This window comes from Sus scrofa, chromosome 2, assembly GCF_000003025.6.
Source record: "Sus scrofa isolate TJ Tabasco breed Duroc chromosome 2, Sscrofa11.1, whole genome shotgun sequence".
Classification (NCBI taxonomy): domain Eukaryota; kingdom Metazoa; phylum Chordata; class Mammalia; order Artiodactyla; family Suidae; genus Sus; species Sus scrofa.
This window is the reverse complement of record NC_010444.4, coordinates 60,438,179-60,454,179: the sequence shown is the minus strand read 5'-3', so window position 1 is coordinate 60,454,179 and position 16,001 is coordinate 60,438,179. Positions and strand designations below refer to the sequence as shown.

The 16,001-nt window shown below is 51.0% G+C and overlaps 2 protein-coding genes across 5 annotated transcripts; both read left to right on the top strand.

The window, feature by feature from the left end:
• On the top strand, window positions 110-3,756 carry USE1 (unconventional SNARE in the ER 1). Its single transcript, XM_003123491.4, has 8 exons — window positions 110-273; window positions 582-631; window positions 772-850; window positions 937-1,089; window positions 2,204-2,216; window positions 2,636-2,663; window positions 3,138-3,312; window positions 3,552-3,756. The coding sequence occupies exons 1-8, from the start codon at window positions 133-135 to the stop codon at window positions 3,732-3,734; spliced, it is 822 nt and encodes a 273-aa protein (XP_003123539.1). The 5' UTR covers window positions 110-132; the 3' UTR covers window positions 3,735-3,756.
• Window positions 9,164-11,977, top strand: OCEL1 (occludin/ELL domain containing 1). 4 transcript variants are annotated; one of them, XM_003123490.4, is made up of 6 exons: window positions 9,164-9,286; window positions 9,628-9,804; window positions 9,934-10,121; window positions 10,881-11,046; window positions 11,276-11,329; window positions 11,554-11,977. In XM_003123490.4, the coding sequence occupies exons 1-6, from the start codon at window positions 9,218-9,220 to the stop codon at window positions 11,674-11,676; spliced, it is 777 nt and encodes a 258-aa protein (XP_003123538.1). In that variant the 5' UTR covers window positions 9,164-9,217; the 3' UTR covers window positions 11,677-11,977. The 4 variants fall into 4 exon arrangements, with proteins under 4 accessions (XP_003123538.1, XP_005661245.1, XP_005661242.1 ...); XM_005661188.3 differs by having other exon boundaries at window positions 11,424-11,972; XM_005661185.3 differs by having other exon boundaries at window positions 9,195-9,804.

Genomic DNA, 16,001 nt, shown 5'->3' with positions numbered 1-16,001 from the left:
TATAAAGGGGATGGCGTCTCAGTTGAAACAAAACATCACTTCGGCCTCCCCAAACAAGAATGGGACACCAAACGAGCAGGGCACTTCCGCCCGGAAGGAGACTAACGGAAGGAACTTCCGCCACCTATTAAGATGGCGCCGGCGGAAGGGGCGGAGTGCCGCTGGGTGGCGATGGCAGCGTCAAGGCTGGAGCTGAACCTGGTGCGGCTCTTGTGCCGCTGCGAGGCGATGGCAGCAGAGAAACGGGACCCGGACGAGTGGCGTTTAGAAAAGGTGAGGGAAGCCCATCTTCCGCTTAGAGCCCGAATCCGGAGGGTGATTCCCGCAGGTAGAGGCCACCGGACCGACTCCCAGGCCCCGCCTGCCAATCTGGCCACACCCCTTCCGGTTGTCTCCGCCACGTCCACCTGCATCTCCTCCGGCTCCTCCCTGGGGCTCAGCTTCCCCTCCTTGACACTTGGCTCCTCCCGTTTTCCAACCCCGCCCCCATCTTGGTCCCGCCCCTTGTTGGGTCTGACCCCTTTGAGTAGACCCTGCAGGGGTGAGGGAGACTGGGCTGACACCCCCCTTTTTGTCCCCAGTACGTGGGAGCCCTTGAAGACATGCTGCAGGCCCTGAAAGCGCAGGCGAGGTGAGTGCAGGTGGCCACAGGTGGTTCAAATACTGGGCGAGAACTAGAGTCCAGGATTCCTGGTCTCCAGTCCCTGATAAGACCCTTCCCTGAACTGGGGACAGTGGACATATTTTCTTTTTCCTCTTCTCGCCTTCCAGCAAACCGGCGTCCGAGGTGATCAATGAATATTCTCGCAAAGTAGATTTTCTGAAGGGGATGCTGCAGGCAGAGAAGCTGGTGAGCAGGGGCACCTCAGCCTCCTCAACCTTCCTCATGCTCACCTGGGACCTGCCCCCTGGTAACCCCTCTTCCCTCTTCTGCAGACCTCCTCCTCAGAGAAGGCACTAGCCAACCAGTTCCTGGCCCCTGGCCGAGTGCCAACTACGGCCAGGGAACGGGTACCAGCCACAAAGACAGTGCACCTACAGTCACGGGCACGGTACACCAGTGAGATGCGGAGTGAGCTGCTAGGCACGGTAGGGCTCCCTGTCTGGTCCCTGGGAAGCTTCAGTTGGGGACAGGAGTTTAGTGCCTGGTGGTAATCAGAACAACAAATACTATCAGGTGTAGGGATCCTAGGGAGCCCAACAGCCTCTGCCCTGGACCATCAGACAAGACTTCCAAACAGAGAGGCATTGTGGCCAGGGCTTTGCTAGATGAGTAAGCATTTGTTACAAGGCAAAAAATGGCACATCTCTGGAGTTGTCAGGTGGTGCAGCAAGTTAAGGATCCGGTGTTGTCACTGCTGAGGGGCAGGTTCAATCCCTAGCCCCAGAACGTTCACACGCTGCAGGTGCAGCCAAAAATAAATGGCACATCTCCAGTTAAGCCCCAGAGTTAACCCAGAGCAAAGTTTAGCTCCTGCCTACCCACAGGGAAATGAGTTTTTTTCCATCTGTAAAACAGGATGACAAGGAGTTCCCGCTGTGACGGAGTGAGTTAAGGATCTGACTTCATTGACTGAAGTCACTTTGGATGCGCCAGTTCGATCCCTAGCCCAGCCCAGTGGGTTAAAGGATCTGGCCTTTACTGCTCTGGAGCTCAGATTCAATCCCTGACCCAAGAATTTCCACATGTCACAGGTGTGGCCATTAAAATAAATAAGTAAAATTTATTTTTTTTAATTATTATTTTCTTTTTAGGGCCGCACCTGCGGCATATGGTTCCCAGACTAGGGGTCCAGTCAGAGCTATAGCTGCCGGCCTGCGCCATAGCCACAGCAATGCCAAATCCAAGCCACATCTGCAACCTGCACCACAGCTCACAGCAACGATGTATCCTTACTCCACTGAGCAAGGCCAGGGATCAAACCCTCAACCTCATGGTTCCTAGTCATATTCGTTTCCACTGTGCCATGACGGGAACTCCATAAATAAATAAAATTTAAAAAGAGGATGGCAAATGTCTCTATAAACACTTTATGCGGATCAACTAACCCTTCAAATATTAGCCGTTGTTACCAGGTGATATATGAGGAAACTGAGGATGAGATGTCACAGGACTGAGAGTGGGGAGTTTCTCAAAGCAGAAAGGACAGGTCTTGGGACATGAGAAGGTGGGTGACTTGGTGCCTCTCCTTTTTTCCCACAGGACTCTACTGAAGGTGAGTCAATGTGAGCAGAACAGGACTCAAGGCCTGGGACAGACATGTATCCTTGCTGCCCCACATCCCTCATGCCTAACCTGGCTTCCACAGCCCAGGGAGAGTGTCCCAGGAACATTAGCAATTTACTCCTGGAGGGGGTGGCAGGACAGAGGAGGGGCCCCCAGAGGAGACAGAGTTGGACACTCCCAGCCCAAGGGTCCAGAACTGGCTAGAGGGAAGGGCCTGGGGCCTGGGGGAGCCCAAAGGATGAAAATTTCCTGGAAGGGAGCGCTTTGAAGCCTGATAGGGGCCACCTGGGTAGCAGACAAGATGAAAAATGTCACTAGGAGCAGCAGACATCCCAAGCAATGGTCAGGTAGTTGGAAAACAGCAAACCAATTTTCTCCTTCTTCCTGCTTGGCCTCTTTTGTTTCCAGAGCCTGAACTGAATGTGAGAAAGAGAACGTGAGTATCTTCAGCCCCTTGAGCAGCACTGGGGGCAGGGGATCTGGACAGTCCTTGGGCCACTGAGGCGCTGCCACAAGTGTCTAAACCAGCAGTCAGGAGTTCCCACTGTGGCACAATAGTATTGTTGGTGTCTCTTCAGCATCAGGGATGAGGGTTCAATCCCTGGCCTGGTGCAGTGGGTTAAGGATCTGGGATTGCCACAGCTGCAGTGTAGGTGGCAGCTCTGGCTCAGATTCAATCCCTGGCCCAGGAACTTTCATATGCCACAGATGTGCCCCGCCCCCAAATTAATTAATCAATTAATTTAACCATCAATCAAAAGCCACCTCTGAGGATGCTCTTCCCAGAAACCAAAGCAAAAAGGGGAAGCAGGGCAGTGGCATAGAACCTCTAGATTCTTTGAGAACATGTCTGTCTCTTCATACCCCCTCCCCATCTCATACCCACCTGTCCCCCCATCTGTATGGTCAGTGGGGCAGCAGGGCCCAGGCCAGAGGATGAGAAGCAGTCAGCAGCAGAGCTAGACCTTGTCCTGCAGCGACACCAGGACCTCCAGGAAAAGTTGGCAGAGGAGATGCTAGGCCTGGCCCGGAGCCTCAAGACCAACACACTGGCTGCCCAGAGTGTCATCAAGAAGGATAACCAGGTATGAGGACTATGGCAACTCTAAAACCTCTACCTTGGGCATCAGAGAAGGCTTTCCAGCAGAGGGGCACTATGGTTGGGGCTTGGCTAGCTGAGTAGGAGTTTGGTAGAAGGCAAAAATGGCATTCCCAGCAGAGGAAACAGCACTAGCAAGGGCCAAGAGCTATAGATTTGCTCCAGTGTGGTAGGAAGAGGCCACACTTGGACCCAGTCCTGACATTCTCCCCAACTCACCCGCAGACCCTGTCACACTCACTCAAGATGGCTGACCAGAATCTAGAGAAGCTAAAGACAGAATCTGAGCGGCTGGAGCAGCACACACAGAAGTCAGTCAACTGGCTGCTCTGGGCCATGCTTATTATTGTCTGCTTCATCTTCATCAGCATGATCCTCTTCATCCGTATCATGCCCAAACTCAAATAAAGCCCTGGCCTTGTCCACCTCACCTGTCCTCTCTCTGCCCTCCACCCCTGTCCATGGGTATTCTTTGGGGTGGGCAACAAGATGGGAAGGTCCTTGGAGCCTCTTGAGAGCCACAAAGAGTACATGAGAAGGATTGAGTGCCTGTTGTGGTGCAGCGGAAACACATCCAACTAGTAACCATGAGGTTACAGGTTCGATCATTGGCCTCACTCAGTGGGTTAAGGATCCAGCATTGCCTTGACCTGTGGTGTAGGTCGCAGACACAGCTTGGATCCTGTGGTGTAGGTCGCAGACACAGCTTGGATCCTGTGTTGCTGTGGCTCTGGCATAGGCCAGCAGCTATAGCTCCGATTCGACCTCTAGCCTGGGAACCTCCATATGCCATGGGTACAGCCCTAAAAGGACAAAAGACAAAAAAGACCAAAAAAAAAAAAAAAAAAAAGACAAAGCAAGAACTGGGTAGGCACTGGGGTTGGGACCCTGAAAGGGATCATAGAGTATGGGAAATTGCAGGTCTTAGGCTCTTCTCCAGACATTGGGGGCAAAAATCCTACCAGGTGGGGTGACTGAGAGAGCTTGGTGAGGAAGAGTGGATAGAGGCACAAAGGTGTCTGTCCCAGAACCATGGGCAAATGAGCACGGGGGAAATGCGTGGAGTTGCCCACATGGACCACAACCCCCACCACCAGCATGGGTACGAAACCATCAAGAAGAGCTTTTTATTTGTTTATTTATTTGTTTTTGTTTTTTTAGGACTGCATCCATAAAATAAGAAGGTTCCCAGGCTAGGGGGCGAATCGGAGTTACAGCTGCCGGCCTGTGCCACAATATGTAGGCAGCAAAGTGGGATCCAAGCCGCGTCTGCAACCTACACCACAGCTAAGGGCAACGCCAGATCCCCGACCCACTGATCGAGGCCAGGGATCAAACCCACATCGTCATGGATTCTAGTCAGATTCATTTCCTCTGCACCATGAAGGGAACTCCTTGTTTGTTTTAATTATTCTGGTGGCACCTTTGGCCTATGGAAGTTCCCAGCCAAGGATCCAACCCAAGCCGCTGCAGTGACAATGCCAGATCCTTAACCCAATGATCCACAAGAAAACTCCAGGAAGAGCTTTTTAAAACTCTAATGGCAGCTTTTAATATATATACATCAAAAGAAGGAGGCTCATGCTTGTGACTTAGATGGTTCAATATTAGGAAGCCTGTTAATAGCAACATCAATGTATCAGGAAACAAAATCACAGGGTGCAATGGTACTTGGTACTGTTCACAGCATCCATTATTCAAAGTTTTAATTAAAAATAAGGAATGGGAGTTCCCATTGTGGTGCAGCAGAAACAAATGCGACTAGGAACCACGAGGTTGCAGGTTCGATCCCTGGCCTCGCTCAGTGGGTTAAGGATCCGGTGTTGCCATGAACTGTGGTGTAGTTCGCAGACGTGGCTTGGATCTGGTGTTGCTGTGGCTGTGGTGGCAGCAAGAGCTCTGATTAGACCCCTAGGCTGGAAAACTCCATATGCCATGGGTGTGGCCCTAAAAGGACAAAAGACCAAAAAAAAAAAAAAAAAAAAAAGGAACGATGGAGTTCCCATTGTGGTACAGAGGAAACAATTCTGACTAGTATCCATGAGGATTCAGGTTCCATCCCTGACCTCACCGAGTGGGTCAGGGATCTGGTGTTGCCATGAGCTGTGGTGTAGGTCCCAGATGCGGCTCAGATCTGGTGCTGCTGTGGCTGTGGTGTAGGCCAGTAGCTACAGCTCCAACTCCGCCTCTAGCCTTGGAACTTCCATATGCTACAAGTGCAGTCCTAAAAAACAAAGCAAAATAAAAAAAAGGAATGTGCATTTCCACTGTGGCATAGTGGGTTAAGAATCCCACTGCAGGAGTTCCCGTCATGGCTCAGTGGTTAACAAATCCGACTAGGAACCATGAGGTTATGGGTTCAATCTCTGGCCTCGCTCAGTGGGTTAAGGATCTGGCGTTGCCATGAACTGTGGTGTAGTCGCAGACGCAGCTCGGATCTGGCATTGCTGTGGCTCTGGTGTAGGCCGGCGACTGCAGTTCCAATTAGACCCCTAGCCATATGCGGTGGGAGTGGCCCAAGAAAAGGCAAAAAGACAGAAAAAAAAAGAAAGACAAAGAAACTGAGAGATGAGAAAAGAGGTAAAAGTATTTGTAGATGATACAACTATCTATATAAAAGTCCCAGGCAAGGAGTTCCTGTTGTGGCTCAGCAGTAATAAACCCAACCAGTGTCCACAGGGATTCTGGTTCAATCCCAGCTTCGATCAGTGGGTTAATGATGCAGCATCTCCATGAGCTGTGGTGTAGTTTGCAATGCCAATCAGATCCCACATTGCTATAGCTGTGGTATATGCCAGCAGCTACAGCTCCAATTCCACCTTTAGCCTGGGAACTTCCATATGCTGTAGGTGTGACCCTAAAAAGCAAAATAAAATAAAATTAAAAATAGTCCCAAGCAAACTAAAAAGCTATTTCAGCAGTTCCTGCTGTGGTGCAACAGGATTGGCGGCATCTTCGGAGTGATGGGACATGGCTTAGAAAGCAACTATGGCTCAAATCTTATCCCAGGCCCAGGAATTCCATATGCTAAGATATGGCCAAAAATAAAAATAAATATGGAGTTCCTGTCGTGGCGCGTCGGAAATGAATCTGACTAGGAACCACGAGGTTTCGGGTTTGATCCCTGGGCCTTGCTCAGTGGGTTAAGGATCTGGCGTTGCCAAGAGCTGTGGTGTATGTCTCAGATGTGTCTCGGATCTGGCATTGCTGTGGCTGTGGCCGTAGGCTGGCAGCTGTAGCTCCAATTGGACCCCTAGCCTGGGAACTTCTATATGCCATGGGTGCGCCCCTAAAAAGCAAAATAAATGATGAATAAAAATAAATAAGTTATTTCAATAAGAGAATTTAGTAAACTAGTGAGGAACTTAATGAATAGTTTCCTATATGCAAAAAAGAAAAGCTGCAAAATATATCAGAAGATCCCATGATAGTAACAGAAAAGATATGGCAACTCAGCAAGTTAAGAATCTGCCAGGAGTTCCCATCGTGGCACAGTGGTTAACGAATCCGACTAGAAACCATGAGGTTGTATGTTCGATCCCTGCCCTTGCTCAGTGGGTTAAGGATCCAGCATTGCCGTGAGCTGTGGTGTAGGTTGCAGACGCGGCTCGGATCCCGCGTTGCTGTGGCTCTGGCGTAGGCCGGTGGCTACAGCTCCAATTGGACCCCTAGCCTGGGAACCTCCATGTGCCGTGGGAGCAGCCCAAGAAATAGCAAAAAGACAAAAAAAAAAAAAAAAGAATCTGCCAATGTAGGAGTTCCCGTCATGGCTCAGCGGAAACGAATCTGACTAGGATTCATGAGGACACAGGTTCTATCCCTCGCCTTGCTCAGTGGGTTAAGGATCCACTGTGAGCTGTGGTGTAGGTTACAGACTCGATTTGAATCCCAAGTTGCCGTGGCTGTGGTGTAGGCTATCCGATACAGTTCCAATTCAACCCCTAGCCTGGGAACGTCCATGTGCCCTGCGTAAGGACCTAAAAAGACACAAAAAGGAATCTGCCAGTGTGATTTACGTCACTGCTGTGGCGCTGTTTTGATCCCTGGCCCAGGAACTTCCACATGCCTGGGGACAGGGAGGGACACACTGCCCATGGGTTTTTTGATTTTTGTTTTATTTTTGTCTTTTTAGGGCCCCACTCTTGGTGTATGGAAGTTCCCAAGCTAAGGATCAAATTGGAGCTGCAGCTGCCGGCCTACACCACAGCCACAGCAATGCCAGATCCTAGTGGCATTTTCGACCTACACAGCAGCTTGTGGCAACCCTGGATCCTTAATCCACTGAGTGAAGCCAGGGATTGAATGTACATCCTCATGGATACTAAGCAGGTTCTTAACCCACTGAGTCACAATAGGAACTCCCTGCCTGGTTAAATTAATATATGGAAAGCTCTTAAAAATCAAGAAGGAAAAAAAATTTGCAGGAAATAAACAGGAAAAGAAATTCAAAAGGTTTCTGAATATTTTCACTCATAGATTAGGCAAGATTTAAAACTGAAAATACACTTACAGGAAACTGTGATACCATTTGGTTTGCAAAGATTGTGGGAAAACCAGCTGATTAGAACATCAGTAGCACAGCCTCACTGAAGAGCCACTTGACAGTATTTTCTTTCTTTCTTTCTTTCTTTTTTTTGATGGAAGTTACCAGGCTAGGGGTTGAAGCAGAGCTGTAGCTGCTGGACTACACCACACCATAGCAATGCCAGATCCAAGCCACGTCTGTGATCTACAGCACAGCTCATGGCAACATCAGATCCTTAACACGCTGAATAAGGCCAGGGATACAATATCTTTCCAAATTATAATACCCAGGTCCCTTTGCCCAGGCAATTTCACTTCTAGGCATTTATCCTACACAATCTTCCATAATTGGCCAAAGAAATGTGCACTGAAATATTCTTTCTACATATTGTCTGTAGTAGTGAGGAACATTTATTTGTTACTGAATTAAGATATATCCAGAAGGAGACACTATTAACTGCTGCCTCAAGGGATAAAGATGGGTGAGAGTAGTTCCCTTTGTGATTCAGCGATAATGAACCTGACTAGTATCCATGACGACGTGGGTTCCATCCGTGGCATTGCTCAGTGGGTTAGGGATCTGGTGTTGCCACAAGCTGTGGTGTAGGTTACAGATGAGGCTTGGACCTGGTGTTGCTGTGGCTGTGGTGTAGGCCAGCAGCTTCAGCTAGGATTCAACCCCTAGCCTGAGAACTGCCATATGCCACGGATGCAGCCCTGAAAAGACAAAAAAAATTAAGATGGGTGAGAAATTCGCTTTGCCCTAAGCATCTTTTCTACTTGAATTTTCTTATCTTTTTTGTCTTTTTAGGTACACACCCTCAGCATATGGAAGTTCCCAGGCTAGAGGTCGAATTGGTAGTTGCAGCTGCTGGCCTACACCACAGCCACAGCAATGCAGGACGGGAGGCGCCTCCTGTACCTAACACCGTAGCTCACGGCGACACCAGAGCTTTAACCCCCTGAGCATGGCCAGGGATCGAACCCATATTCTCAAGAATACTAGTCGGATTCTTAAGCCACTGAGCCACAATGGGAACTCCCCTATTTAAATTTTCTATGCAAGCTTCCAGTGATTATTTAAAGAAATAGTTTTAAAATATAATCACTGAGTAAATAGATAATTGCAAATTCTCCAAAACCACCAGTTTTTCAGACAAATAAACTGGAGGTCAGAGAGAGGGAGTCTGGCCCCAAATACACAGCAGGCAGTGGTCTCCGTTGGACTTGAACCTGAGTTTCAAGGGTGTGGGTCAACGTCCCCGTTCGACAGGCCCCGCCCCCTCACCGCCAGCCACACCCTGTACCGCCAGGCCCCGCCCCCGCCCTGCTGATCAACCGAGCCAGTTCAGTCCAGCCGGTAGTTAATGCACAACACGGACTCTAGCGCCTGTTCGGGAGCGGACCCAGACTCGGAGCCCCGGACACTGGGACAGGTGACCAGGGGAGGGAGTAGTTCCTACAGCCTGCAGTCGGGCCGGAGATCCCGAAGGTTTTGTTCCGCGCGAGGTCCTTGAGCTTCGCACACTCCTGCGGGAGAGGTTATGGCAATGGCAGCGCCGGGGTTAATAGAGCCAAACCTGGGCTGGGCGGTGACGTAACGGATCATTTGCATAGCGCTCTTCCGGGTTACGCACTCGGCGGAGGGGGTTTATGCAAATGAGGGCGGAGCTGGAGAACGTGCTAGCGGATGGAGAGTTTGGTGCGCCAAGATCCACCTCCTGTCTGTCCTTGCTATTTCACGGTCCTCCATGCGCGTCCTCTTCCGTGTCCACAGGCCGCGCGTCGACCGCCCCCGCCACGCGGGAGCCACGACTCTCCCCGAAGGACCCACTCACCGGCCCGGGGGCGCCCGAGCGGCGCCGCCCGGAAGCCGATGCCCACTCGGGAGCCCCTCCACACCTGCGGCTCCCGGGGAAACCTGCAGACCCACCCGCCTGGCCCTGGTCCCCCGGTGAGTCTGAATGGGAGGCGAGCCCACAGGCTGGACCTAGGCATAAGGATTCATTCCCCCCTGTTTAAGGGATCTCAGCTTCCCGATACCCTCATTAACTCCAAATCGTGATTCCTGCGGCGTCTTCAGCGACCGGTGCCTGGAAGCCTCAAACCCAGCGCGCCTCGCCCTCTGTGCCAGCCCCAGCCCGGAGCACACAGAACAAGGCCCAGGAAGATTGTATTTGAGGATGAGCTGCCCCTGGGCACCAAGAAGTCTATTAGAGCCGTCCCCAAGGAACAAATGCCTAGGCTCCACCCAGTTCCTGACTATGAGCTGTGAGTGTCTCTGCTGTGGTTCCTGATGCCTGGGAACAGGGAAGGAGTACTGAGGTTGGGGAGGGTGGTTGTTTTTTTTGTTGTTGTTTGTTAGTTCGTTTTCTTTTTTAGGGCTGCACCAGCAGCATATGGAAGATCCCAGGCTAGGGGTCAAATCGGAGCTGCAGCTGCCAGCCTACACCACAGGCACAGCAATGCCAGATCCGAGCCGCATCTGCGACCTATGCAGCAGCTTGCAGCTACTCGGGATCCTTAACCCACTGAGCAAGGTCAGGAATGGAACCCATGTCCTCATGGATAGTAGTGATATTACTTTTTTTTTTTTTTTTTTTTTTTTGCTTTTTGGGGACACATGTGTGGCATATGGAAGTTCCCAAGCTAGGGGTGGAATTGGAGCTACAGCTGCTGACCTACATCAGCTACGTGGAATCTGAGCCACCTCAGCAATGCCAGATCCCCAACCCACTGAGCGAGGCCAGGGATCCACCCCTCATCCTCATGGATACTAGTCAGATTCATTTTGCTGTGCCACATCGGGAACTCCCACTAGTCATATTCTTAACCTGCTGAACCTCAGTGGGAACTCTGAGGTTTGGGTTTTGCCAAGTAAATAAGAGTTTACCAAATAGTAAAAAGAGAAAAAGTGCGCTTGGGGCAAAGAATCCGACATGGACAAAGAAAAAAAATTACAAAATCGCACTGAATGGAGAAAAGAGAGATTCTTTACACTCGCACTTTGACTCCCTTCCCACCCTATAGTAAGTACCCATCAGTGAGCAGTGAGACGGATCGAAGCCGCTATGTTGCAGTGTTCCAGGACCAGTACTCAGAGTTCTTGGAGCTCCAGCAGGAGGTGGGCTCTGCCCAGGCAAAGCTCCAGCAGCTGCAGGCCCTGCTGAACTCACTGCCTCCACCCCAAAGCCAGGTCAGCACCCAGGTGGAAAACCCCACGCTATAGCCCTTCCATGTGGCTCAACCTTGGCCTCCAGAAATCCGTTGGGTTCAGATCTCTGGGCCTCTCCTTCAGGCTGGGTGGCACCACAGCACATGGGCCAAGGTCAGCCCTTGAGGTCCACCTTGTCTGTCTGAGCCTGTTTTCCCATCCATCCTTGGGTCCCATGCTCCCTGAGCACCCCCTTTTTCTCCCCTTGCAGAAGGAGGCCCATGTTGCTGCCCGTGTCTGGAGGGAATTTAAGAAGAAGCAGATGGTGAGTCATGCCTCCTGAGTCCTAGAGCCTGGCCTTTGCACACGCCTGTGCACACACACACATACACACTCTCCCTCTTTCTCTCCCCCATGAGGCTGGGACGCTTGTGCCCTGTTTCAAGGAAAGAGAACTGAGGCTCAGAGAGGGAAAGGCAAAGGGTCAAGCAGCTTGAGAGCCACAGGCCAGACTGCCAAAAGGACTTCCCTGGCTCTTGCCCTACTCAGGACCCCAGCTTCCTGGACAAGCAGGCTCGCTGCCACTACCTAAAGGGCAAACTAAGGCACCTGAAGATGCAGATCCAGAAGTTTGATGACCAAGGAGACAGCGAGGGCTCTGTGTACTTCTGAATGTCCTAGCCAAGAGACAGAGAGAAACATGGGGTGGGGCTCGGGGCCCTTCCCTTACTTCTCTGCCCAGCTCCTGGCCTTAGCTCTCGCTGTTGCCCACCCCTGGGGTACGCCTTCCCTGATTTCAAGTGACTCTGCCTTTAAGGCCCAGATCTGATGGCCCGTCCTCCAGGAAGCCCTCCCAGAACCTCCTCTGGGACTCCCAAGGAGACCCCAGATCTCAGCCCGTGAAGCGGGTCCTACCCTCCATCCCAGTGGAATAAACACCTATTAAATACCTACTGTGTACAGCTGCATAAAACTCCTGATTTCACTCTTTGCCACCAAAAAAAATTGTTTTTCCATTTTCTTTTTAATGGCTACACTTGAAGCATCTGGGCCAGGGATTGAACTCTCTCCTCCTCAGCCAGCCGAGCTGCTGCAGTCTGATTCTTCTTTTTTGGCCGTCCCAAGGCATATGGAGTTCCTAGGCCAGGGATCAGATCCGAGCCGCAGTTGCCACCTAAGCCATAGCTGCGGTAATGCCGGATCCTTAACCCACTGTGCCGGGCCAGGGATGGAACCTGCCTCCCAGTGCTCCCAAGACACCAATGATCCCATTTCACAACAGAGGGAACTCCTGCAGTCTGATTCTTAACCCACTGCACCACAGCAGGAACTCCTTTCTTCCATTTTCTAGAGGCTCCAAAAAAGGGATTTGTCCAGGGTCTCTGGGTGGGCTGTGAACCCTAGTCTGTCCAGGAGGTTCCCTCTCCTCCAAGAGGTCAAGTGGCCTTTGAGTGGGAAGCTGAGGGGCTGACCCCAGCATCACCTCCTCTGCCAGGCTTGGGACAGGGGAGCCCCAGGGCAAGAGTTTCCACAGGTCCATAATGGAAGCAAAAGCAGCCAACAACCCTAGTCTTTCTGGGGCAGCGTCCTGAAAAATTCATGGTGTGATGCTGGGGACTGTGTGAGGGGGGCGAACTCAGGTGTCCTGAAGGAAGCTCAACACTAACCCAGTTAAATGGGTCCCTCTGATTGTCTGCGTCTCCTAAAAAATGCAGGCTGAACTGTGATTGACACCAGCTCTGTGCGAGCATATTTCATGCACCAAATCCTGGGGGAGGGTCCCCTGATATCCACCCTATTCTGGGCCCTGGGTAGGATGGGTGGGGAACATGTAGGACCAGATCCCTGCAGGGCCCTATGATGGTGGCCCAGTAGCTACTCTCTTCAAGTTGGAGCTGCAGCTGGGGCCTACGCCACAGCCACAGCAACACCAGATCCCAGCCACATCTTCGACCTATGCCCTAACTTGCTGCAACACCAGATCCTTAACCCACTAAGCGAGGCCAGGGACTGAACCTGCATCCTCATGGATACCAGTCAGGTTCTTAACCTGCTGAGCCGCAACAGGACCTCCGTTGAGTCTTGGTCTCCCAGCAGAGCCATAAGGATCAGAGACAGTCAGGCAGACTGTGGGCAGAAAAGGCAGTGCCAGCACTGGGTCCCAGGTGCCACCCACCTCCCACAGAGGCCTGAGTCCCAAGATCGATCTTCAAGGAACCTGTGTCCTCAAGGAAGAGGAACAGAGCAATAGCAATAACAGAAGGCTAGATAGCAGAGTCCTGACAACCAGGGAGACTCAAGATATCTTCCTGCAAAAGAGGCCATATGGGGAAGGTTTTGTAGGAGAAGTATGAGTTCAGCAGTCAGGCTTGGAGAGGCATCCTAGTCTCTGGCCACCGGGAAGCAGGACAGACACCTTGGTCTTGCTCCATCCGCAGATGTCATGTGAATCTGAGAAATGAGGCATTGCTGTCCAGCCCAACTGGAGTGGACATAAATTCACTGACACTCAGGACATCTCAGAAGATACCTACCTGGGGCAGAAACCAGCCCAGCCTCCAATGGGAGAGCCCAGTAGCCTTCCATCACATTTCCATCTCAGTCCCCTCCTGGGATGGGTCATACCCAAGAGACCCTCATTCATTTCTCCCCATCCTCCCAGATCTCCCAAACATATGGACATGGGAGAGACTGAGGTGCTAGAGGGGAGTATTTTATTTATTTATATTATTTTTTAATTTTCTGTCTTTTTGCCTTTTCTAGGGCCGCTCCTGTGGCATTTGGAGGTTCCCAGGCTGGGGGGGTCTAATCGGAGCTGTAGCCGCTGGCCTAAACCAGAGCCACAGCAACTCAGGATCCTAGTTGCATCTGCAACCTACACCACAGCTCACAGCAACACCAGATCCTTAACCCACTGAGCAAGGCCAGGGATCTACCCACAACCTCATGGTTCCTAGTCGGATTCATTAACCACTGAGTCACCATGGAACTCCTAGATGGGAGTATTTTAGAGGACTGCAACTGCATTAGGCTGAGCACTGATACAGCCTGCAGCCAGTTCTCTCACTGTTTTCAGAAGGGCATCTTTTTTTTTTTTTTTTTTTTTTTTTTTTTTTTCTTTTTAGAGCTGCACTCAAGGCATATGGAAGTTCCCAGACTAGGGGTTGAATTGGAACTGCCAGCACAACTGGCAGCAATAGCCACAGAAATTCAGGATCCAAGCCACATCTGTGACCTACACCACAGCTCATGGCAACACCAGATCCTTAACCCACTGAGTGAGGCCAGAGACTGAACCCTCGTCCTCATGGATACTAATCGGGTTTGTTACTGCTGAGCCACAATGGGAACTCCCCAAAAGGGCATCTTTGATAAAGGCCAAGCTGCTGCAGTGACAACACTGGATCCTTAACACACTGTAAGGGCCAAGAGGTGCCACCCACCTCCACCGTCTGGGCCCTTTCTGCCCACCTTCTAGAGCCACAGTCCCGGCAATAAATTCCATAGGCACCTTTCCCACAGAGCTGGGCCACAAATTTCTGAGGCCAGAGTGGCAAGCTCCCTGGTGCCCAGCATCATGCTACATCAACTCAGTTTCACATTTCAGTCTGTCCTTAGAGGTCCCCACCTTCCAAATACCAATCGCCAAAACAGTCAAGAGATTTTTGGCTGCAACCATGGCATGTAGAAGTTCCCAGGCCAGGGACTGAATCTGCACCACAGCAGTGACCCAAGCTGCCGCAGTGACAACATTGGACCCTTAACACACCCCCACAGTACTCCAGGAAGTGTTTTTTTTGCTTTTTTTTTTTTTAATTTACATGTGAGAAGAAATCAAATTTAAACTGGCTCTGGCACAAAAAGGGAAGTTTCGTGGAATTGAAACACTCATGTGTTTCAGGTATGGCTTGATCCAGGGGCTCTAAAGACATCCTGGGAAATTGGTCTTTCTCTTTTGGTTCCGCTTTGCTTTAATGATATCCTCCTAGTCCCAAATCCTGCCATCACTCTCACTGGCCCAGTCTGGGCCACAAGCCCTCCCTAAACTAATCACTGTGGCCAGGGAAATGGAAGGCTTCATCTAGGCTGAGATTATGTGAAAGAACTAGCCCCAAATGTTACTCTCAAGGACACTGGGGCCTGACATCATGATTAAGGGTTGGCCAAAGAAATATTGTTGAGAGTTCCCATTGTGGTTCAGCAGTTAAGGAACCTGACTAATATCCATGAGAACACAGGTTTGATCCCTGGCCTCACTCAGTGAGTTAAGGATCCAGCGTTGCCCTGAGCTGTGGTGTAGGTTGCCGACAGGGCTCGGATCCCATGATGCTTTGGCTGTGGTGTAAGGCTGGCAGCTGTAGCTGATTCCACCTCTAGCCCAGGAACTTCCACATGCCACAGGTGCAGCCCTAAAAAGAATAAAGAGAACAATAAAGTGTTTGATCCAGGGCTTGTGTGCAATCTATGAGGCTCTCCTTTAGAAGCCAGAGTCTGAATTCAAACCTGCGCCATCTGCTGGGCTCAACTTCTAGACTCACTAGCTGACCTCAGGTCCCGCACCCTGCCCTCAGCCTCAGTTTCCCCACAAAACTGTCCAATAAGGGAGTTCCCATCATGGCTCAGTGGAAACGAATCTGACTAGCATCCACGAGAACACATGTTCAATCGCTGGCCTTGCTCAGTGAGTTAAGGATCTGGCATTTCGTGAGCTGTGGTGTAGGTTGCAGACGCGGCTCGGATCCCATGCTGTGGCTGTGGTGTAGGCCAGCAGCTACAGCTCCGATTAGACCCCCCAGCCTGGGAACCTCCAGATGCCGCGGGTGCAGCCCTAAAAAAGCTAAAGCAAACAAACAGACAACAACAACAAAAAAAACCTGTCCAACAAAAACATCAAGTAGGACTGTTGTTAGCTTGTGGCTGTCCGGATGGCTGGGAGTGGGTACCCACCTTAGGGTGCCCTCCATTCCACTCTCCCCTCGCAAAGATAAGGGAGGCAG